The 24,628-nt window shown below is 41.5% G+C and overlaps 2 protein-coding genes across 2 annotated transcripts in view; one reads left to right on the top strand and one right to left on the bottom strand.

Annotated features, from left to right (window-relative positions):
- Nucleotides 1-551: 551 nt before the first annotated feature.
- Nucleotides 552-22,781, top strand: SLC4A1AP (solute carrier family 4 member 1 adaptor protein). Its single transcript, XM_063124167.1, has 13 exons — nt 552-1,163; nt 1,690-1,879; nt 3,540-3,662; nt 6,148-6,208; nt 8,412-8,551; nt 8,891-9,051; nt 10,062-10,131; nt 13,751-13,940; nt 14,588-14,699; nt 15,036-15,267; nt 18,167-18,225; nt 19,046-19,118; nt 22,465-22,781. The coding sequence occupies exons 1-13, from the start codon at nt 567-569 to the stop codon at nt 22,512-22,514; spliced, it is 2,058 nt and encodes a 685-aa protein (XP_062980237.1). The 5' UTR covers nt 552-566; the 3' UTR covers nt 22,515-22,781.
- The window catches only part of LOC134397484 (uncharacterized), a 126,379-nt gene continuing 114,751 nt past the window's right edge, over nt 13,001-24,628 (bottom strand). Inside the window, exon 6 of the transcript XR_010025368.1 lies at nt 13,001-13,012. The gene's annotated coding sequence lies outside the window, so the exon portion shown is untranslated. The remainder of the gene's footprint in view (nt 13,013-24,628) is intronic.

The following is a 24,628-nucleotide window of genomic DNA, read 5'->3' as shown; positions in this document are numbered from 1 at the left end:
CAGGGGAGGGAAGCTGTTCATCTCCCTGCATTCCTCAGGCAGCATGGCTGGGAGTTGTAAGACTCCCCCCTCCCTGTCTAAGCATGCATAGGATTGCACCCTAAATCGGGCTCTCAGCGCACGGAAGCTTCAAACGATACGTGCGAAGCGAAGGCACCCCCGCCCGGCAGTGAGGAGGTGCGCGTGAGCCCTTACCGGCGGCCTGAGAGGCTTTCCCGCTCCGCGGCGCTGGAGAACAGAGCGCAGGATTGGGGCCTCCCCGAAGAGCCCTGAGCTCAGCGGTCCCTTAGGGCCGACCGAAAACTCCTTCCGTACGCGCCCAGGAAGCCTTCGCGAGTGTCGCTCCACCAGCCCGTTTGCTTCATTGGAAATATAAAACTCTGCCTGGCCTCCCTCCCTCCCTCCCTCCCTCCTTCCTCCACCACCACCACCCATCTCCCGCTGCCCTCTTACCCCTTGCTGGGGCCTGAGAATAGCCCCTTCAAGGCGGTGGCGCGCTGCCCGGAACCAAAGTACCGGAGGTGGTGGTTTCCAAGGGGGGCAGTGAGGAAAACGGACGTGCTAAGATGGCGGAGCCTGTGGAGAAGCCTGAAGTGACGGAGGATTTTAAGAAGCCTACTCTCCCGCCCCCGTCGTCTGGCCAGCTAACTCGGGGCAAAGAAGTCGAGGCGGCGGCGGCGGCGGCGGCTCCGGCTCCTAAGCTCCCGCGTGGCCCTGCCCCGGGCCCCTGCACGCCTGTGCTGCCAGAATACCAGGAGCCGCCATGGGGAGGCTGCCCCGCAGAGGAGGACTCATCCGGCTACAGCCTGGAGCTGGTGAAAGGCGGCGCGGTGCTGGACAGCATCAGCCTGGGTGGCCGGAGCTGGCTGATGGTGGGCCGCGCGCCGGGCTGCGACCTCTCCCTGGCTCACCCGTGTGTGTCGCGGAACCACGCCGTGCTCCAGCACCGCCCGCGATCTGCAGGGGATGGGGAGCAGGCTCAGGCGACGGAGGCGCATGAAGGAAAAGAGGAGGGCCCCGAGCCCGGCCTCTACGTCTACGACCTGGACAGCGCGCACGGCACCTTCCTCAACAAAGCGCGGATCCCGCCCCGCACCTATTGTCGGGTTCGGGTAGGCCACGTCTTGCGCTTTGGGGGCAGCAGCCGCCTCTTCGTCTTGCAGGTGAGAGATTGACTCTTTCTGTGGAGGGGGTGCTAATCTGGCTGCCCCACATCCCTTGGACACCAGTGGTGTGCATGCACACGGTGCAAGTGATGATGCCAGTGCTGTCTAAGGGGGCTTTCACAGTACAAGCCTATGCTTGTTTACTTGGTATGTCCTGCTGTGTTCTGGCATCATCATTATATCTGGCTGCTTCACCAAATATGTTCTAAAAATGGAGTAAAAGCAGCCTTTTTTCATTTTAACAGAGAAAAATACATTGTATCTTACAGCGTCCGATTTAAACAGAAGGAAATTAAGTTAATAATCCATCAATTAGTATACATGTATGTGTTGTAAATAGTAGTATTACAGTAGTATGCTATATTTACAATAGTTTAACATTTAAGAAACTTGGATTATTATCCTCATTCCACTTACTGTAGAGTAAGTCCTACTGAACTCAGGCAGATGTTTAGGGACATGCTATCAAAATCATTTTTTTTTTCCTGTCAGATAGTTATGAAGGTTGTAACTTAATCTGCAGGGTCCAGAGGAGGATCAAGAACCTGAATCAGAACTGACCGTAACCCAGTTGAAAGAACTGCGTAAGCAGCAGCAGGCCAAATTAGAGAAAACCATGCTGGGTGATGATTCTGATGAAGATCTAAAGGAAAAAGAAGAACAAAGAAATGAAAACAGTCGTAATAATGATTTAAGTTGTTCCTGGGGAATGGGTAAGCTATAATACATTGCTGTTAAACTGTTCAGTGGTGTAAGTTCATGGAGCTTATTCTGCACTTGTAACATCTACTTTAACTGCACTAGAATTAGAAGTGAATTCTATGTTTACTTGGCAATAGGGTTATTCCATACCAAAAAGGCTGTCTGAAGGCTTTGTACGTGTGGCTTTCTTCCACCTATAGATATTTGGGTGAGGCCCATCTCCCACATGCCTAGATCAAACACTGTTGGATGTTTTTGATACTCCCAACATAATAAAGAAGCACTGTGGGATATTTTCATATTATAAATCTGTTCAGTTGAAGGAACTGTGTGGGAATTATCTGGATGCATGAATCAGCTTCTGTGCCAGGGCAATGGAATGGGTCAGGAATATAGGAAGCTGCACTGATCCACCTAGTTCATTATTGTCTATACTGACTGACAGTGGCTTTCCAGGATTTCAGAGGGTCTTGTTCCAAACATATGGGGAGATGTCAAGGACTGAGCCTGGTATCCTTTGTACGCAGAACATGTGCTTGGCCACTGAGCTGTGGCAGCAGAAAAGGTATAACACAGGTTGGCAACATAGTTCCCAAATGCTCTCAGTATAATTCACCAGTCTGGTTCTAATTTACAGCAGACTAGCATTTTAAATACTTCTAGACTGAAAACTGCAGTTGCTATATTTTTTCTCAGTTCTTTCATTTAAAAATATTATTGAAAACCTGATTGAATGTCTAAGGCTCAGACATTCTTAATCGATCTATGTCAACTTCAAGACTATATTGAAGAAGTATATAAAATACTGGTTTTAAACTCCTAGAATTTGATTATAATTCTAAACCAGAAACATGATTATTAGTTTACAGATCTTATTGTGGTTTAAAACACACATACACACACCTTTATAGCACTTTGCCCAGCCTGGTGCCCTATAGCTGTGTTGGATTGCAACTTCTACCATCCTCAATTAGCATGTCCATTGGCTGGCTGAGGATTGTGGGAGTTGTAAGGAACCAGATCCGGGAAGACTGCTTTACAGCCCAGGTGTGGGCAACTTGTGGCCTTCCAGGAGTTGTTGGACAGCAACTTCAACTTCCCTCACCATTGGCTATGGTGGTAGGAGTTGCAGCCCAGCAACCTCTGGACAGCAACACATTGCCTCCTCTGCTTTACACCACAGGAAATTCAAGACTTCAATTTTGGAGTAGTTCATAAATTTATATTCCACTGGCTTTATTTGAAAATTAATTTCTTTATTCTTCCAGTTTTCTTTTGTTTACTGCCTACTCAAAAACTGAAATACAGGACTGTAGAAATGCTGTTCTAACAATCTCTGATCTTAAACACTTGAGCCCACTTTACTTTGGTGTAACTTCAATGGCATAATAAGGAGGCTTGGTTGTGGGTCCATAGGATGCAACTGGCATGGAACCAGAGGCTGATATCAGCCTCTTATATATCCATCCAGCCATCCCTCTCCTCTCCAGAGCATGATTTTATCACTGTAGAATATTGATGAACCTGAGAAAGACCTTCTGCTAGGCTTTCAATCAAATTCAGATTTATATCATACAGAAATAATTTGTCTTAATTATAATAAAAGAGGCTGCATTTTACTGGCTTCTGCTTCAGCTTTTATTCCTGATTTTACCTGCACTTATCTTTTAGGGGAAGACGCAGAGGAAGAGGAGGGTGAGGAAAACCCAATCGCCATTGAGTTTCAGGAAGAGCAAGAAGCCTTTTATTTGAAAGATCCAAGAAAGGCATTGCAAGGGTTTTTTGACCGAGAAGGTATGTGTGCTATCTGTCATGCTTGTCCACTGAGTACATCATCTACTTGTGTTTAGCGGAGCAAAGTGCTACCGCTATTATTTTATTTTATTTTATTTTATAGATCTGTTTACCACTGTCCATATTTAAAAATATCTCTAAGTCTCTATTTAAAAATATACCTAAGCCCCCAAAACAGCATACATTTCCCAATAAAAACTATTTAACCACAACATTTAGAAGAGCAGCAAAAAATATACTCAGTAAACATACTGGGGTGATGTCAGACTGGCCTGAAGGGACAAACAAGATCGCCCTGACTCATCTCAGGAGGTGAACAAGATCACGCAGGAGCAGGTAGTCCTTTAAACACTCAGACCATTTATAATTTTTAAAGGTGGTGGTGAGCAATTTGAATTAGCCCCAGAAACAAATTAGGTACCAATGTAGATTGCCCAGTTGTAGAACTATATGTAGAACTATATACAGGAATAAGATAATCCTGTAAGCAGCCTGGCCACAGCATTCTGTACCTGTTGCAATTTCCAAACACTCTTCAAAGAGCATGTATCATTAGTCTTAAATGACATGTGGCTAAGGCATTTGGCAGTGGCCAGATCACTATTCCGGGAAAGGCAAGAACTCGTGCACCAATAAAAAGTTGTGTCAAGGTTCTTCTGGGCATCCAGGTGCAGGACTGGTCCAGCAGCACCCCCAGAATGCAAACCTGAGTCTTCAGAGGGGGTACTGTACTCTTGGATCAGCATTCTTACCAAAGGCACTTCTGTCTTGTCTGGATAAAGTCTGTTTTGTTGCCCACATCCAGCCAATTAAAGTCCCTAAGGATCACCACTTGTTCCTTGGAGTCAGATGGAAAGCTACCTTGAGTGCTATTTTTTTGGTGGAAAGGATGGATATAAATGAAATAAATAAAGGAGGGAGAAAGTTGGGTGCTAGCCACATATTGGTGACACTACCTCCAAATCTCTGGGTGGCCTCTTGCAGCTGTTTAGTATAGATACTGAAGAGGTTGGGAGGCAAGATACAGTCTTGAATTCATCCTGATATAGACAGCTACCTAACTTTGATGGACATTCTAGTGTTGGACTGATGTTGTACAGTGATGACACTGGAGCCAAGTCAAAAGGGGCGGGTGAATATAAACTCACTTCCCCCCAGTGACTTATAGTACCAGTACTATCCAGCACTAAGAGGATAGTGCTCCTTCTATGTTGCCTGCAGTTGTTCACCTGACCTCCTTTCTACACAGAAATAGAAAGGTACAGCAGAGATGGGGAATTATCATTAGTCTCTCAGAATGCTGATGTTGTTGGCCAGTGGCAACTCTGCTGCCCTCTTGGTCGCACATAGTTATGGCCAGAGTAAAGCTAGAAACAAAGCTAACTTTAGTATGTATAAGCCTTCTTGTTTACATGACAGTAGATGCAATACAAAACACACTTACTAGGGATAAGTCCCACTGAATACTTTGACTGGGTTCGCCTGATTGCAGGGTAAAAGAATGCACCAGTTAATTGTAAAAGAATGCACCAATTATTTACATAATTACTTGCGCTGGAGTGTGGATTGGCCCGAAGGGGGTAGCTTTGTACCCACCCTACAATCCCTACTGCACGTTATGGCTTGTAGGATGGGTATGAAGTCAACCCCTCCGCATCACACACTGGGTTCAGACGACACACAGTGCAAATAATTATGTTAACAACTGATGCGTGCAGCATGCATGAAGATGGGATTGAAACCATGGTGGCTCCTTTTACCCCCATGATTGTGCAAAGCCAGTGAGACTTCTGAATCAACATGGATAGGATTGTGTTAGATGCTAGCTTGTAGAATGTGGGGTTTCATGCTGTATTGAACTTATTTTACAAACTCTTGCAACTCATAAAGAATACTATGTGAGTAGCAATTCACCTTCAGTATCGTTAAAGAGGTCATTCATTTCCAGAATTTACATTAGGTTGTCAGCTAAAGCTTTACTATGAAAATTAAGCTTAGTTGTTGCATTATCTTTGATCTGCACAAAGAAATATCTGGGATGTCTGTAAAGCTTTGATCAATCAATTATGAATTCACCAATCTAATTGAATGGGACTGAACACAGAGATCTGCCTGAATCGTTTCAGGATAAGATCTAGAAATGTCATTGGTATTAGGGTAATAGATGAGTTCAACCCTTATTGCTGATTGATAAATGAATCAACATTATTGTAATTAGTTTAGAGTGGACTTTTATGGTTAGTTAGCAGTATTTAACTTTTAACGACTTAAATGTTTGGAATCATTGATATCTCAGGCATTTGGGAAGCTTAAGTGTGCAGTTAAACTTTAATCCGTGCAATTAATTCTTAAAGGCTTTACTAAGAAGATACAGATTAATTTGCTGAATGTGATTAAGTAACCCATTTCACTGGAGATAAAATACTTCTGGTAATGTTTACAAGTAAATCGGTTCCCACTCCCCTTTGTTGTTGGTTTTTTCTAGGCGAAGAATTAGAGTATGAATTTGATGCCCATGGAACTGGCACCTGGCTTTGTAGGGTGAAGTATGTATGCATACTATGTGCTATGTTTGTATAGTTATGTCTTTCCATCCGTCAGAGAGGCTGGAGATAGTGGTATGATCATATATCTAGAATTGGATTTAAGCACTAAACTTGAAATATAAAAATCAATTGCAGCTTTTTTATTGTCTATTACATTCTAGCTCTGTCAGATATTGGCTATTGACTGCAATGGCTGTTCATCTCCCCCAGCACTAAGTGTGTCTAGAACTGGGGGGCGGAGGGGGGGGATGGAAAGAACGAAGCATTTTGTCTCGATGTCTAACATACCATTGTCACTGTAAATGTTTGGTCATAATAAGAGTTCAGATTTCAGCCACGCATGTACTAAAATAATGGCTTATTTCCGAGATTCACTTGGTAGTGTTGGGGAAAGGTAGAAGGGAGCTATTAAAGCAATCAATATACAAGGGATGGCTGGAAAGTTTGTTTATTTATTTATTATTTATTTATTTATTACATTTCTATACCGCCCAATAGCCGGAGTTGTCTGCCCCATTTCAATCTATTCTGTTTAAGCTGAGAATGTTTCAACCAGCTGCTTATAACAACGTAGTACATCTAATATGTAAATTATTGTCGCTGATGTCTTACAAAAGAAATCATCTCCAGTCTCTTAACTATAATACATAAAAAAAAATAAACCATATTTAAACATTAAAACCACTACTCACAACGTAAAGGGCCAGTTTAAAGAGATGTATCTTAACTCCTTTCTGAAAAGTTGAGAGAGAGTGGGGATCGATCTTCGCGAGAGCACTCCACAATTTTGGAAGAATTCTGGAGAAAGCCCTTTCGTGTGTGCCCAACAAATTGACCTCTGCAAGCAGTAGTTATTAAGCTCTGCAGGCCGTAATAACTGAACAGGTTCATAATGAGACAAGTAGCCCCTCTGATAGCTAGGCTTAAAACTGTTTAAAGCCTTAAAGATCAAGATTGAATTGAGCTCAGAAAACAATTGGCAATCAGTGCAGATCTTTCAATATAGGAGTGATATACGATGCCATAGCTGCTGCATTTTGCATCAACTGAAGCTTACGGACACTCTTCAGGGGTAGTCCTACAGAGTGCGTTGCAGTTGCCTAACTGCAATGCAACGAAGGCATGAATAACAGTTGCCAGATCAGACTAATTCAAGAATGGTCGCAGTTGGCACACCAAACGTAATTATGCACTCCTTGCCACTTGAGAATCCAGAGGCAGTGTAGAGTCAAGGAACATTCCCAAGCTTGAACCTGCTCTTTCATGGGAAGTAAACTCCTCCAGAACAAGTTGAATCTCAATCTCCAAACCGGGCTTCCTATTGTCCGCCTTCTTGTCTGGATTTAATCCCAGCTTGTTCTGCCTCATCCAGTCCATTAACGATCCCAGGCAATGTTCATTGGTATCAACCAGTTCCTGGGACTCAAGCAACAAAGCGCAGTAGAGTTGACTGTCACCAGCATATTGATGGCACCTCGTTCTAGAGCTCCAGATGACCTCTCCCAGGAATTTCATATATATATTAAATAACAAAAGAGGAAAGCTAAAACCCTGTGGGACGCCACAAGCCAATGGCCAGGGTGCCAAAGACAAGTCTCCCTGTTGATCTGACTTTTTGGATCAATAGTAGTACTTTCAAGGAAGGGACCAAAAAAAAAACACCCCCACCTCTGCCCATTGTGAGAATGTTCACCAGCCTTCTCCCTCCGTCCCTCCCTCCCTCCCATGTTTACTGCCGTTATCACCACTGCTGCTCTGGCACCATTTTTTCTCTTACTACTGCATCTGCTTCCTTAATTAGTTACATGACCAATACCAACCTGTTTTTTTTTGGGGGGGGGGGGTTAGTGAGGAAGATAGCACCATGTATCCAATCGGATTGTCCCTGATGGCAAACAAAGCCCGTACAAAATAGGCAAACACTTATATTTTTATGCTATTGCGAAAAATCACTATGTATGGGAGGCACTTTTTTGATATTCCTGAAAGTTCTTATGAAGCACCGCTTCCTTCTTTCATTCCAGCCCTAATTTTAACTCCTACAAGTCTTACAAAATGCTTGATAGCCAATGAGATGTTTCATAGTCAATGAGGCAGAGGCTATTTAGACGAATAGTTCTAAGTAGTACACATGCTGACACTAGGTGGACATTTCAGGCCATTGTTGACCTTGCTTTTTATTGTACTCTTCTGAATTGAATAGACTGCCGATAGATGATGCTTCAGGGAAGCAGCTTGTGGCTGAGGCTATGCATTCAGGCAAGAAAAAAGAAGCAATGATCCAGTGTGCACTGGAAGCCTGCAGGATACTGGACGCGAGGGGTGTGCTGCGGCAGGAGGCAGGTAGGTTAATTGTCCAAATGCTTTGGACATGCACATTTTAAGGAAGTCTTAACTTAAACCTATAATATGTGAGGTAACCCTAAGCATTGTTTTCTTTTTAAAAACAACAACCTCAGAGCATTTGTATCCCACCCTTTCTGCAATGCGCTCAGGTTGGTATGTATTGTACTATCCCATTTTATTTTCAAAACAGCTTGGTGTGAACTTTACATTTATGTATCCATTGCATACTGGATTTTTGTTTTTAGTAATGATTGATTTCCTATAATTGAATCAGTAATATGGATGGATTATTGGTTTCAAACTATCTTCCATGTCTTTTGTCTTCATTCTTCTTAGTATCACGAAAACGAAAAGCAAAGAATTGGGAAGACGAAGATTTCTATGATAGTGATGATGATACATTCCTTGATCGGACAGGAGTTATTGAGCAGAAACGGTTGAACAGAATGAAGAAAGCTGGAAAGATAGATGAGAAGCCGGAAACGTATGATTCATTGGTAAGAACAACTTCAGCCAGCAATCCACGAGATTTGGCCAGCCTTGGTAGTCAGACAGAATTTTGTGATATCACTCTAAGCTTTGGAGGTGCACTGAGGCTCAGCACAACTGCAGCAGAAAGCCCCCACTCTCCACTAGTGTGGGGGGGGGAGGGGGAGCCTGGCAAACGGTGTCTTCTTGCTGCTTATCGAACATCTCTGAGGCTCAGTGCAAGGCCACCTAGGCTCCCCACCTGAAGGAGGGGAAGGGAATCTCAGTTATATCACATTGAGGCCCAGAAAGCAGTAAGATGTCTTGCTACCTTCAGACCCTTTCCATAGACAGCACACGGTCTAGCAGATTCCTTTGTCTTCCTCCAGGCATCTTGCCAGAATAAAAAATGACTTCGGCTCTCACTAAATGGTAAATCATCAATCACAAATTTGCTGCTACTGAGGGGAAAGGAGATGCCTTTCCTCTAATATTTTATTGGTTTCGTGACAAATTCCTGAGAGGTATCCATGTTAGTCTGTTGCAGCCAAAACAATAAACCATCTGGACTTATCCTAAAGTTAAAATATATTATGTTATATTAAAAAATATAACACACACACACACACACACACCCCTAGCAATTACGCTTTTGTAGGCTAGGGCCTGCTTTGTCAGCTGCATAAAGTGGCCTTCTAAATTGGCCAAATGGAGTTAAAATATGATATTTACAATCCCTGCTTAAATTTTTAAAAAGTGTTTTCCTGGTGCCTAAAAGCAACAGAGATGGTGCCAGACAGACCTGGTGGGCGGGTGGGAGGAAAGGGGGGCTGCCACTGTTGTGGTGCCAGTGTATTGCTTGGTTGTTGTTGTTTATTTGAGCAAGGGGTTGGACTCGATGGTCTTATAGGCCCCTTCCAACTCTACTATTCTATGATTCTGTTTTAAATTGAATTGCTGCATTTTTATCTTAAAAGGTTTTGTAAAGCCATCATAGGTGCACATATCTTTTCAACTGGCTGTTGTTGTTTTTCTGTAGGTTGCAAAATTGAATGCAACTGAGAGAGAGCTTTCTGAGATAGCAGAAAAGCTGAAAACTTCAAGGACAAGTGAGCTCATATTTTTTTATTTAAAATTTGGGGAGGGTAGCATGTGAGAACAAGGCGTAATGTGTGCATATGCATATTTTACAGATTCTCGATCAATTTAAATAGAGTGAAATTCAGATAACACCAGGCTTATAGGTCATCTGGGAGTATTATTTTGGAACCAACCCAAAAAGCAGGGTACTTACACAAAGTCAGGCCGTAGCTACTAGAGGTACATCTAATGGATATGGGGCCTATTGAAGAACTTTGCATTGGCTAATACTGACATACAACAATAGAAAAGTACATTCTTGGTCTCAACAGTGAGAAGAGGATGAAAGATCAAAGATTGCTGATGTAGTTTGCCATCTTGTTGTTTCTGTTAGGTATAATTGTAGAATGCTGAAAGTGGGAGCTTGCTAGAAATTTCCACTCAAGCTACTTTACACACAGTCATATGTTGTGTTGAAAGCATGGTAGGGATTGATCCTGAAGCCCAAAAGGAAAGGAACCCCAAGAAGGAAGCCAAAAAAGCCGAAGCCAAAGGGGTGAAAATGAAGATGTAGTTTTATTACAAAGCATAGGAGACTGTGGGTCCATATGAGAATTGATGTTTCATTTCTGTTTGAACTACCCTGAGGAAGGACCTTAGAGTCCGAAACACATTGGTAATTACTTGTAATGAAACTACATCTTCATTTTCACCCCTTTGCCTTTGGCTTTTTTGGGGGTTACAGGGATTGATCCTGGTCAGTTTTCATTATTCTGCCTCTTTTTAAGAGGCTGTTATACCAAATCCACAACTATTTTTTTTCTTCATCGCCTTTCAAATTAAATTTAATTTTGTGCAGTTTTTTTAATTGCTGGCAAGTAGTCTTGTGAGGGATTAACCATTCACTTATACCACCTATACCATGTTCTCAGAGGGGTAAGGAAGGTACACTTTTGGAAGCATTGTTGTCGGTCAGTTTATGGTTAGGTTAGTGGAACCTCAGAACCTAATGATGCATGCCTTAGGCAACAGTGCCTCAGTCTGGCCCTCTCTTCTATAGCGAAGGAAGAAGCAGGGACGCAAAGGGGAACTGTTTGTGTGTGTTTATAAAAAGTTCCTGTGCACTTTTCAGCTGCACCTCTGACTGTCACTGTGCTAGGCTAAGGGAAAGTTGTTGAAAAAGCAATATGTCTGGACAAATCTACATGGACACTACATGAGAGATCATGGTATAGAAGGAATCTTGTTTATTGCATCTTCTGCTGGGCATGTTGGTGGTGCTGTTATTCTACAGATGAACTATAGATGCTCCTGGATCTTCTATTCCAGATAAACAAGCCCCTTTCCTTGGGAGAAAACCCTGATTGACAGAGAGTAGAAATGCAGGTAATACAGAACAGTAACTTTCAAGTAGAAAAGCACAGGAGTGTAATATTCTTAGCTTAGGCCAACATACCAATTTAAGTGATTTTTTAATCTTTACCGGTATGTCATGTTCATCATGCTGGCAGATAAGAGATTACTAAAACAGGTATGTTGATCATAACTATTGTTGTCATTAGATTGGGTGGTCTCTGCAGTTGCATTTAAGCCTCTGTACTCTTTTTGCAGCTCTTTTCGTGAGTGCTTAAACTCACAACCCTGTAGGATAGTACTGGTGAGGGATAGCTGATGAGTGACAGGCTGCGTTTCCCTCTCTCCCTTCTTCCCAATGTACTTTCAGAGATTAAGTGAATGTCAGAAAGGCACAGAGACAGTCTGCAGACAGCTTTTTAAAATGCTTCGAAATAAACTACTGATGGATCCACTTGATGAAACCTCTTTTGACTGCAGCTGTATAAAAGGAAATAGATTCTCCAATTCTTAATATATATTTTTGACAGCTAAGCTGCTGTGAAGGAACTTAACATGAACTATCTATGCCAAGGAAATAAATCTTTTACTGATAAGAGTTTTAAGAAGTACTGACACATGACTACCTAAAGGCAATGAAAGCTTTCTGTGGTTATGCAGGAGAAGGAGATCTGCACAGTAGGGTTTGTTTGGGACAAGATTGTAGACCTGACATAGACTTTCAATATGTAGTACAATGGAATTAGTTCTGTGGTTCAAGGTCACTTCACTCTGCTGCACATGTGGGAGCACAGTCCCTGGGGCATTGCCCTGTGCACTGCTTTGTTGCCCATGCAGCAGGACTTTGCACAGCTGGCAGAGCTGATCTCTGGAAAGAATCCTGTTTTCACACGAGGACTGCATTCCCTGGGTCAGGGCAAATGCTTGCCGTCTTTCTATAGGGGAAAGAGGAACGTTCTTTTAATGATATGATAATTCTCAAGGTTTCACAGTGTATTTGTATTTCAGTTTATTTGAAGAAGTGAATATACAGAGGAGAAACAAATTATTCCCACCTAGTGCAGTTATTCAACCTAACCTGTATTTACAAGTCACATAAATGCAGTGGAGCATATTGCTTGCTTTAATTTACACTTACAGCTATATATTGTATTATAAATTGAAGTTAAGAATATAAGCGAACGTTTAATAAATGTACAGAAGAATTGGGGTTAAAGTTCTTTTCAGGAGGACACCGTCCTGTAGGTCAGCAATAGCTGCAGTAGGATAAACAATGACAGTGACACCAAGAGATCTGTTCTTGAGGAAACAGCCTGTGCTGTATTTTGTCACAGAATCTCTGCAGTTAGATATGGCTGCATCACTGCAGGTTCTGTGGGTGCTGCTCAAGGAAGTTATTGTCCAACGCTTTTTACGCAGGACAGAAGCTGATAACTCCTCTTTGGTTTTTGTAAATGCTTTTGTTGAAAACAAGATAATTAGTACCCTCAGCACTGCAAAATTAATACCTGTCTGTCTTGGATACATTTATTGCAGAAAATATTGCCGGTATTTACTCTCTCTCCCACAAATGAAAGATTAAGCCAAGTGTAACAACATGATTAAAATTCTTAAGCTTCTTGCCTTTTTAAAGAAGCTGATCAAATAACATTCACAAATTCAGTTCTGCAAAAGAGGATAAATGTTCTGATTACATCTAGTGATAAAAATACATTTTATTCTGGGATAAGAAACTTCAAGAAGTGATGACACACTTTTAGCATGATCTTCCATTTCTTTACCCCCTCTTCTACATGCGGACATTTCCCAGTGCTGGAAACTCCTCCAAGAGCTGTACTTGGAAGAACAGCTATGTATATCTAGTGGTATGCATAATGGGATAACTGGATCAAGCCCTTTGTGTTTGTTTAATTTATGCTGCAGGAGTAAGCCCCATTGAATTTTATGAGGTTTCTGATGAGACAGTAACATTGCTCTGTCAGTAGCATTTTTTTACCATACATATCTCCAACTCCAAGTATTAGATAAAAGAATTCAAGCATATCTCTAGGCTTTTTAAACAGGAATAGGGCATATTGATAAGGATGTTTTAGGATAATAAAAGAATATTTAGATGTAAGAAGGTTTTTTAGTAACCTCAGTGAAACTATAGGTTTTTTAAAACATACTCCCTTTTGTCCTGAGATGGTTTCTTGGATATTCATTGATGTCTTCTCTTCCCGGTTAGTTTCTAAAGTTGGAGGATGTATTATCCATGTATTTGTACAGCGTGACTATTTTATATATTTCCTCTAGCACAATCCCAGCCAGCAGCTCAAGATTCCTTGGATGAATTCATGACAGAAATAAGATCGGGATGTGCCTTGGACAGCGTGACACGTAAAAAGTTTCACTTGCGGACCTTTGAACTGAGGAAGGAACAGCAGCGTTTGAAAGGATTGATTAAGATTGTTACACCCGCATCAATGCCAGAGCTGAAATCCCCGTGAGTCTTAATTGTACAGAACAGTAACTGTGCCCTGTTCTTGAGCTTTAGTTGTCTGACACTTTGACTACCAAATGTCATCTTCACAATCTGTTCTTTGTACAACAGATGTGATGTGTCATTGAAACATTCCAAAGAAACTGGTTTCAAGTTCTATTTAAGATACAACCATGGTTAGCATTAATCATGGTTAATGACAGAGCCAACCTGACCGTTAACCCCATAACCCTGAATGGCACGGTAGACAGGTGTTATGCTTGAGAGGGGATGGGGACATTCACAGTCCTGTGACCTTTCCTTGATGAAATGCATTGTGACTTGCCCCAGGCCTCCTTATGAGCTTGGCAATTGACTGGGATTTGAATTTAAACAAATGTTTTAAATTTTATTACTTGTATTTTTATGGCATTACCAGTGCCCCTCCATTTTAATTGTTTGATGTTTTACAAAGATGTTTTGTGTGTTTATGTTGTAATGGCCATTGGCTATAAAGAAATATACCAAAAAAGAAAAAAGAAGTGGGATTTTGAATTTGGGCTTTCCACATGAAAACCAGAGTGCTGCAGTAGTTAAGAGCTGGTGTTTCAAGGTTTGATACTGAAGGTTTGTGTGTACATTCGATTCATTTTTTTTTTCATCTTCTCTAGGCTTGGGAGTCAAGATCTGGAAACACAAAACAAGCCTAAAAAGCTAACTTTACCTCTGTTTGGGGCCATGAAAGGGGGAAGCAAATTCAGACTGAAAACCGGGACTGTAGGGGTAAGTTAGAAGAATGGGATTAAATCTCACATTGCAGAACCGCTTGAGACACATGTGACTGTACTTCATAGTCAGATCTGTTGACCTGGGGATTCAGTGTTAACTGGATCACATCATTCCAGTTTACCATAGGAACAGCATACTTCCTCCCAAAACAGTTCAGCCTTTGACATGTTTAGAGAGAGAATTTATGTTTCTAGATGTTTGTAGAAGTCCAACAAGCACTTATTTTTGCTGCTCTGAAAGCACATTGTCTCAGGACATGGAGTATTATCTCTGACTTATCAACGTCAGTTGATATATAACAACTTATTTTGTACTCCTTGTTTACCACAGAAATTGCCCGTGAAGCGTCCAGATATACCTGTAAACCTATTGAAGATGAAAGATGAGGGGCCGGAGGAGGAGGAGGAGGAGGAGGAGGAAGAGGAGGAAGTAGAAATGAAGACTGTGAATCAAAGAACACAGAACTCAAAGATGAAAATTGCATCACAAGAAATGTTTAAACAAGAGAATCAGCCTACCAGTTCTCATTCTCACAGCAATCAAGACATGGAATTCATTCATGGTGGTTAATCGCTCTCTCACGTTTTCAGTTCTACTGCATTTTAATTGTTTTGGGGCACTAAAAGTGTTAATTTTAATCTTTACTCTTCCTGACAACTATTGCATTTAGTTCTACTCATTTCTATAAGTACTATGAAAATCCAAACCAGAATTTTTAAAGAGCATTGCAAAAGTCTGTGGTTTGGTATAGAGATTCACATAGATAGGGAAAATTTCCTTCACACCTGGTCTAGGATTTGGGGACAAATTGATCCAGAAAACCTGCTGACCATAGGTGTTCTGGAGGGAAGAAGGGTAGTGGGTGACAGGTCATCCATATTAATTTAGTCATTCTCTCTCCCCCCAACTTAATCAGGCCCCCTCTTCCCCAGCTAGCCAGTAGCTAGCATGTATATGCCAATCTCACCTGTTGAGTGTGTTCTCTGTGGCTGGAGGCTAGTGTACATGCACTAGCTGTGAGACTGATTGTGGAAATGGCTGTTTGCACGCACACACACACCCATGCAGTTCAGACAGCTTCTGAAGTATCTACTGTTGATAGAAACCATGGTCCCTCAAATAGTTGAAGTTAGTATTAGTGTATGTAGGCTAGGCAATGAAGAACTAAGAAGTGTAACAACATGATTTATTTATTTATTGTGTTTACATCCCACTTATTTTCCTCCAAAGAACCCAAGGTGATAATCCTCCTCCTCTCCATTTTATCCTCACAACAACAACTTTGTGAGGTAGGTTGGGCTGAGAGTCTGTGACTGGCCCAAAGTCACACAGTGGGTTTCCATGGCCGAGTGTGGACTAGAACCCTGATTTCCTGACTTCCAGTCCAACACTTTAGCCACTACAACACACTGGCTCTCCCACTACACCACACTGGCACATTACTATTTTTAAAGTTGTGGGACCATTATGAATAGGAATATTCTACACAAGAGTCTTTTTTAAATTCATCCAAAATACCATGTTTCCAGTTGTTTCCTGGACATCTACATATAGCAGTGATGCTACAATAGCAATCTAGTGTATACTGTTGACATAAATTTCAAGCTAATTTTTCTTTAGGTTCAGTCTAGTGACCACAGCAGCTTCACACCGAAGGATTGCCATAGGATCTCAAGAGAGCCTTCTTCTTCCCACCTTCTCACCCCTTGGTTGCACACAGAAGCACTACATTAGACTGTTACAGAGAGTGCAGTTGTTAAGGGAAGCATGCACAGTCCTCTCATTTCCCATAATAGTCTGATACAATGCCTGAGCATGTGCTGGGGAAACAGAGCACATTTGTGCTCTCTTGTGATCCCTCTACTGTGAGTGCTGTATGTTCAGTGGCTTGGCTCAACCAAGGTTTTTGCTCTCTGCTTTACTGACTTGGGGCTCTTTGAACATCTCTGAACCCTTGTGGCATTTTGTAGCATTATTGCTGTGTATTGTGGAAATGCTGCTGTTTAAAAAAATGTATTTAGAGCTGATTTCACTTGGTAAAACCTCTTAAAACAGGGGTAGGGAGAAGGTAGCTCTCCAGATGTTTTGGACTTCAACTCCCAGAAGCCCCTGCTAGCATGACCAGTGGTCAGGAATGCTGGGAGCTGAAGTCCTAAGCATCTGGAGATCTACTTGCTGCCCACTCCCATCTTACAATATAGAATTGTTCTACTTTAGAGAAAGAAAAAGCAGCTTAATGTTGACTTGTCACAATTTCTTTAGGTCTTAACATTACTGGTTCTTGTGCTTAATGTGACTAAGTCATTAAGAGATCTGATTAGCTAAACCTCTGAGGCTCTACTCAGCTAAAAACTTTTCTTTTTTCTAAAGCTTTTAAAACTTGATTTTGTTCTGACTTTTATACTGTTAGTTTTACTCTACCCTGTGCCTGTTTGGTGCATTCTCTTCCCCTTCTTATTGTTTTATTATGATTTTATTAGAATGTAAGCCTATGTGGCAGGGTTTTGCTATTTTATTGTTTTACTCTGTACAACACCATGTACATTGATGGTGCTATATAAATAAATAATAATAATAATAATAATAATACAGGAGCTGAGGCTCAAGCTGAGCTTTTGAATAAAGATGTAGTATCACCAGAATGCTGCCCCCCAGTGAATAAACTGCAAACGAAGCCACAACATGAGCACTATTGTGGAACTGCTTGTCAGTTGAGCAGCCTGATCCTGCTTATCTGTTGAGCAGCAGTGGGCTTTGTGAGCACTAGAGGAAAATAGATAACCCAAATGCTACTATATTGCACGAGTGGGAGGAAAAATAGCTTTTGACTCTTTTAATATGTTACAATGTAAGAAAGCAGGAAGTGTGTTAGTTTCCCATTTAAAAATGAAAAAAAAACACTTTTTGATAATTTTATTGTAAAAATGTACAACCTTTACATTAAAGAAAAATAACTGCAAAATTTAGAAGGTTATTAGATGAAAAAAAAAAGATTTTTAATAGCTCCGTTATAATACTGGGCACCTATCTAGAAAATCAAGCTTTTTCTGATCAGAGAGGGGGGAAAGTGTTAGAAGTGCTGCTTGATTTAATATTGCACTACTACTTTTTCCTCCTGAGAATATTTTATCTGAGATATATCCAAAGTGCTGGGATGGGTGGACTTTGGAGGTCAAGAGATAAAGGAGCCACAGGCTTCATGTAAAGGCTCCCTGGATGACGCCTTTAACGGATTTATTTATTTACCTTGCATTTGTTTAGCTAGTTTACCTAAAGTATTAAGAGTCAGTAGCAGTATTAAATTAGAAATGTTATAAGGTTATTCAATTCTATGTATTATGATTTTAATTTGTAAATTTTTTTTGTTATGTTACTGTATTGAAGTATAAGTTTAATAAAAAATATTTTTTTAAAAAAAGAGTCAGTAGCATTAACCTAATTTTCCCCACTATTTTTTTTAGAATTTGAAAAGCCTGCAGAAAAGCCCAAGAATAAGAAAGCTAACAGTGCAAGTAGTAGGGTGAGTTGGAAAAACTAGCTGATAAATGGGAAGTTGTTCTCATTAGTTTATTGAATTCCTAACCTGTTTGTTGTTGTTTTTTAAAAAGAGAATTGCTTGATATTGGCATGGGGCAGGCGGGCGGGCAATTGTCTCTCTGTGTCAGTCTGATCCTGTGGTGTGCTGCTGTTGGTGGATGAGATTCAGTCCTGCTTATTGAAAGGAGATATATGCTGATACTTTGAAAATGACAGAACTGCTCATAAAAAGTTACAAGAAGCTATATAGCTTATAATCCAGATACCTTGATTTTAATAAAACCTGTCAAAGCGTTAACTTTCTCACCTGATGGAAATTACAACCAGTGATAAATTATGTGCAGCTGTCTGCCCATCTATTGTGGAATGAACAGACCTGTCAACCCGTTTACAAAGTTGCAATGAAACATTTATCTGGTGTTTTATGCTCCCAGTACTATGAGCCAGTGGATATAGTATCTTTCCTTTTTTATATATAAATAAAATGTAAATGAAGTAGGAAGAATAGATTCTCCACTGTGATACCAAATATAACCATATGTTTTGCTTTTTTAAAACTTATGTTTTGTCTAGCCACCTCCAGGTGGACTCCGGTTGGCCCATAGGTCCTCCAGAAGCGTACCTGCAAACCACTATTTGCACAAGATTTTGCCTGCAAACCACAATTGAAAACCAATTGAAAACCATATGAACCAGCTAGTTGTGTGGATTTGTTGGTTACTTAAGAGTCTCCATTCTCTGTTCCTGCCTTGGACTCACTCATTTCCTATACTTATCAAAGCAACTTATATTCTGTCCTGCAGGTTCAACAACACACTGTGTCCTCAAACTATCCAGAAGATGACCCAGACTACTGTGTATGGATGCCACCTGAAGGTAATGTGTATGGGTAGAGTTAGGCCATAGCTAGACCTAAGCTTTATCCCTGGATCGTCCAGGGGTCAAACCTGTTCATCTAGGTGACACACAGGGGATCCAGTGCTCAGGCAGGGGCGAACCCTGGATGATCCCAGGATAAGCCTTAGGTCTAGCTGTGGCCTTAGTCTACTTTATCAAATTTCACCTACATTAAGACCAAAGGAACTCGTGGAACCTAGCTATGTATGAACGGAAGGAAGCATAGAGATGGCTGTTTGATCACCTTATGCATGGTGCAATATGGCCTAGATGCTGCTGCACTTACAATTTCTAATCCTATTTACCCTGACTTCGTTGAAACACAGAGCAAACAACATATCATCAGGGCTGGTGCAGTACTTTGATACTACAGTTTCCCAGTTTCTTTATACTGGGATGTCAATTTAGTGCTATTTGGTGCCTGAGAATGATATACAAGCCAGTTCTGAAACAAACTGATTTATCAAAACAAATTGGCAAAAGGTTAATTTGTGGTGTGCATTACTAATTTCAAGTATATCACCTCTGTGTGTAACAAGCAGAAATGTTTTAGCAGAGTAAGGGTCTAAATTAATTTTGTGTGAATGAAGCCTGGTTTTCTACATCACTGTGACTTATATCCAGATTCCAAAAAGTTTCTGTACTAAATCAATGCTGTCCCTCCCTGCCTTCACCGCTGTTCTGCTGAGGATGTGCTTTATCTCTGGGCCTATATTTCAAGCAGGGCCAGACGGCCATAGAGGTGGCAGACACACCCTTCAGGATATGCATCTGAGGCAAACTGTCATCTGTGTAGTGTGTGGACTGGTATTTTCAGCACCCTCCACTCTTAGAGTAATTTATGGAACAAGACCAAAGACCAGCATTGTGAACAGATGAGAACATTTTACAAGCCCCACTTCCCAAATTCTGTTGCCTGCCCTTCAAATTCTCCACCTTCCTGCTGCACATACAGATATTCCTTCTGCCCCAACCTTTAAGCCTTTCAGCAGTTCTTACTCTTTTCTGCTTCCAGCCGTTACCTTACTGCTTACTCTTTCCAGCAGTTCTAAGCAGCTATTTCACCCTTCCAGCTCTGTCCATTTATGTCCTCCTAGGTTTTATAGAATATAATTGGTTTGAGGATGCTTAACTGGGATTCCAGGAGCAATTGCAAGTACAGAAGACTTCCCAGAACTGCAAAGATCCTTAAGGGGAAGCATAAGCCAGTCCTGCACCAGAAAAATGCTAACTCCAGATCAGTCCCCCACCCTTTTACATTTCCATCTTCTCTGGATTGTGATCTGGTTTGTTCAATCTCATCCAGGCCATCACTGAGCTTGGACACCTATTAATTCAAGGTGTCATGCCTTCCCCTGATGCCGTGGTTTCAGAGGAAGAACCTGATTCAGAGTAGAAAAATCTGATTTAGGGTCTAGTCAAGGTGTGGAATGTCAGGGAGCTGAGAATTTGTCTCTGTCTGGTTTCACACGAAAAATGTGGTCAGGGAAGGCAGTAACTCCTTCCCAACTACAGTCATAGCTAGTCTTGGAAAAAGTGCCCAAGCTGCCGCAGCCTGAGAAACTGTTTTCTAGACAATGTTGGTGGCCAAAAAAGCAAGAGGAACAATAGCCAGTTGGGTGGAGATCTTGACTCCTGGTTCAGATTTCCCATAAGACTAGATTGACATGTAAAGAACTCACGTGTTGCCCCGCTCCCACATAAAAGCTGGCACAGAGGCAGAGGAGGTTTGTGGGTACAATGTGTCAGGTACCAAACACTCCTTTGATTGTGTCACTCTTGAACCCTGAACTAATGTATGCCTTGAATACCATGCCTTTGGACTCTGCCTTGGAATATACTGCTGGACTTTAAGGCCTAATTTACACCAAGCAGGATATAGCACTATGAAAGCAGTATATAAAAGGTAGGAGCCACACTACTGCTTTATAGCAGTATTGAAGTGCACTGACACTGTTGGGGCCCATTGACACATACCATATACCACTTTCATACCGCTTTCATAGTGCTATATCCTACTTGGTGTGGCTCCTGCCTTTTAAATACTGCTTTCATAGTGTAATATCCTGCTTGGTGTAGATTAGGCCTAAGACTCTCTTTCTGGCTCCTATAGGATTTAACTTGGGCCCACTAAGAGTGCTGATCCACAGACTCTTGTGGGGGAGCCTGAATTTGTGTCCTGCTGTAATAAAGGAGTTTACCATTTCTTTAACATATGTTTGGTTGCTGGTGTTTCAAGGGCTTCAATCACTATAGTGGCTCTGCTGCAAGAAGGAATAGAACACAGTGTCATCAGTACACTGACATCTTGCCTCAAATCTTCAGATGACCTCTCCCAATGAATTGTGTAGATATCAAAAAGTACGAGCGATAAGATTGAGCTTTACATCATATTGCCCAAATCCTATGAGGTGGAACAACATTATCCCCAACACCACCTTCTGGAATCTACCTGACAGGCAAGAGTGACCCCCCCCCCCTCCTAACTCAGTCACGGTCAGTGATATCAAAAGCAGCTGCAAGGGCCAGGAGAGGCACCAGGGTCATGCTAACCATATTCTCCCAGGGAAGGTAGTCCACCAGTGCAAACAAGGCAGTTTCAGTCTCCAAACCAGGTTTGAAGCCAAATGGATAAAGATCAGATTATTGTGCCCAGATGTTCGTCTCATTCATACTTGACATTTTCAGGTGTACGTTTAAAGATCTCTTGCCTATAGACCTAAAAATGAACTGGCCCTAAGATGACATTTTTTCAGAGTTCTCCACCTTAACCCTAATTGTTCCTGGATAATCAACTAGTTCAGATCCCATTACTAATAGGATAAAAAGCACCATCCCAGCACAACTCTTTGGAAGATTGCAGTTATCACCATTGTGAAAACTGTCAGTTTCATTCCTGCGCTCTGTGTCCTATTATTTAACCAGTTACTGATCCATAAGATTGTCTGAAAAGAACCTCAAAATAATTGTAAGATATCTACTTCATCCACCATAATTGGGTCACTCCTGGATGATGTCCAGCAAACCTTTTTAGATAAATCTCCATCTCTCTGCTAGGAATGGTCTTGGACTGTAGCATAGCCATAATATTATGCTTCTACTGAACCTTGCATCAGGTAACATTTACTCTGTGCTCATTATTCACTTCCATGCTGCCAATATATATTAATTTCACATCAAAGGAAGAGTAGTTGTTTTAGTATCCAAAGTCTCAGTGACTATCTTGCTGCCTGTCTGCTTCTATTCCCAGTGTATAGTTGTCATGGCATAAGTAGAAATAAGTAACAAAAATGGGAAAAAAACTATTTCCCCCTTTGTCATGCAGGTCAGAGTGGTGATGGCAGAACTCATTTGAATGCAAAATATGGCTATTAAACTTGAGGTTCTGGTTTTGAGAAGTCAACGGACTACGGCACAGGGTAGAAGACACCACTGAAACGGCAAGCAACAAACTGTTTTGTTCTTTTTCACTCCTTTTAATGTTTCCTGAACCTTGCCCACAAACACTACTTTCCCAACTAGACGTAAATTCGTGTATATTGTGCATCAGAATGTATATAGTAGTGAGATCTATGTATTTACAAATGGAAATTATGTACAGCATGGCTGGTTTTCTACAATTAAAAAAAGAACCTAACGTGCCTAATGATTTTGTTTCCATTAATAATATTTGTGTGTGGTGGTGGTGGAGAGGGGATGGTAATAGTACATGGAAGAGATCCAAGGGGCATGTCTACACCAGCCCTATATCCCGGGATTGTTCCTGTGCATCCAAATGCCACACAGGGGATCCCAGGAGCAGGCAGGGACGATCCCTCCATTTTCCTGGGATAACCCTTAGGTGTAGAAAGGGCCAAGGTCAAACTTCTATTTAGCCATGAAGTTCACTCAGATTCGGTTTGCATGCCTCAAACAACCCTCAAATAACCCATAGCTTATTATTGTTTTGTTTGAGGGTTGCTTCCCCCTCCAACAAGCCATGTTGCCTGGGTTTGGATGACACAGGTAATTAGGCGAATGGCGCCTGGCACAGGCCACTGCTTAAACAGGTCATTGTGGCTTGGTTAAACCATGGTAATCATGCAAACCAGGTCTGAGGGTTGCCTCACACATTGTCGCATATGTATGTAGCCAATTTACAGGATTATTTCTCTGTGCATGCAAACTTCCAGATTCCCTCAAAAGCATGACAGCAGGCATTAGCCTCCAGATGGAGCTACTAAAACCCACGCCATGTTACATTGTAGTTTATCCTCCTTTATAACTTATGTGAGAACCTATTCTGTGAATGATCCCTTTCTTCTTCTTTTTCTTTGCTAATGCACTCGTCACTTAGCCAGTTATATTTATACATCAAGTTCACACTGTACAGTAGGGGGGGAAAGGCCTTAATATTTAGTAGTTCCTTGGAGGAAAGATAGGATATAAAATGTAATGAATAAATGCCTTGGAATGTGTAGAGGGAAGGTCTATAGCTAAGTGGTGGAGCCCATACTTTGCATGTGTCATGTCCCAAGTTCAGTCCTCAGTATTTCCAGTAAAAATAACACTGGTAGGGAGCATGAGGAGCTGCCTGAGAGCTACTGCCAGTAATAGTTCTGGGTGACTGTCATTTGGGTTGTACTTCAGAATTTCTGTTAACAGTGTTAATAAATCTGACAGTATATTTAGGTTACAGAACTGATAATAATTCTATCTAAAAAAAAAGATATAAATTATATTCATTGAGGCAGGAAGCAGAGGTCTGTAAGTTGTTGTAATCACTAGAGGCTGGGTGTGAGTATGTGTGGTGTGGTGACCCGAAGTGTGTACAGTTCGGGTCACCACACCTTAAAAAGGAAGAAGATATTATAGAGCTGGAAAAATGCAGGAAAGGGCAACTAAAATAATTAAGGGGCTGGAGCATCTCCCCTATGAGGGAAGGTTACAACAGCTGGGATTGTTTAACTTGGAAAAAGGAGTCTAAGGGGAGACATGATAGAGGTGTACAAAATTATACATGGTGTGGAGAATGTGCATAGGGAGACATTTTCCTCCCTCACTCAAAATAGTAGAACCTGTGGTCATCTCATGAAGCTGATCGATGGGAGATTCAGGACAAATAAAAGGAAGTACTTCTTCACACAGCACATAGTTAAATTATGGAACTCACTACCACAAGTTGTAGTGATGGCCACCAATTTGGACAGCTTTAAAAGTGGGTTGGATAAATTCCTGGAGGAGAAGGCTATCAATGATTGCTAGCCCTGATGGTTATGTGCTACCTCCAGTATCTGAGGCAATAGGTCTGTGTACACCAGTTGCTGGGGAACATGGGTGGGAGGGTGCTGTTGCACTGTGTCCTGCTTGTAGGTTTCTGGTCGACGGTTGGTTGGCCACTGTGTGAACAGAGTGCTGGATTAGATGGACCCTCGGTCTGATCCAGCATGGCACTTATTTATTTATTTATTTATTTATTTAATTTATATACCGCCCTATAGCCGAAGCTC

This window comes from Elgaria multicarinata, chromosome 4, assembly GCF_023053635.1.
Source record: "Elgaria multicarinata webbii isolate HBS135686 ecotype San Diego chromosome 4, rElgMul1.1.pri, whole genome shotgun sequence".
Taxonomy (NCBI): domain Eukaryota; kingdom Metazoa; phylum Chordata; class Lepidosauria; order Squamata; family Anguidae; genus Elgaria; species Elgaria multicarinata.
Note: the sequence above shows the minus strand (reverse complement) of the source record. Positions and strands in the feature narration are given on the sequence as shown.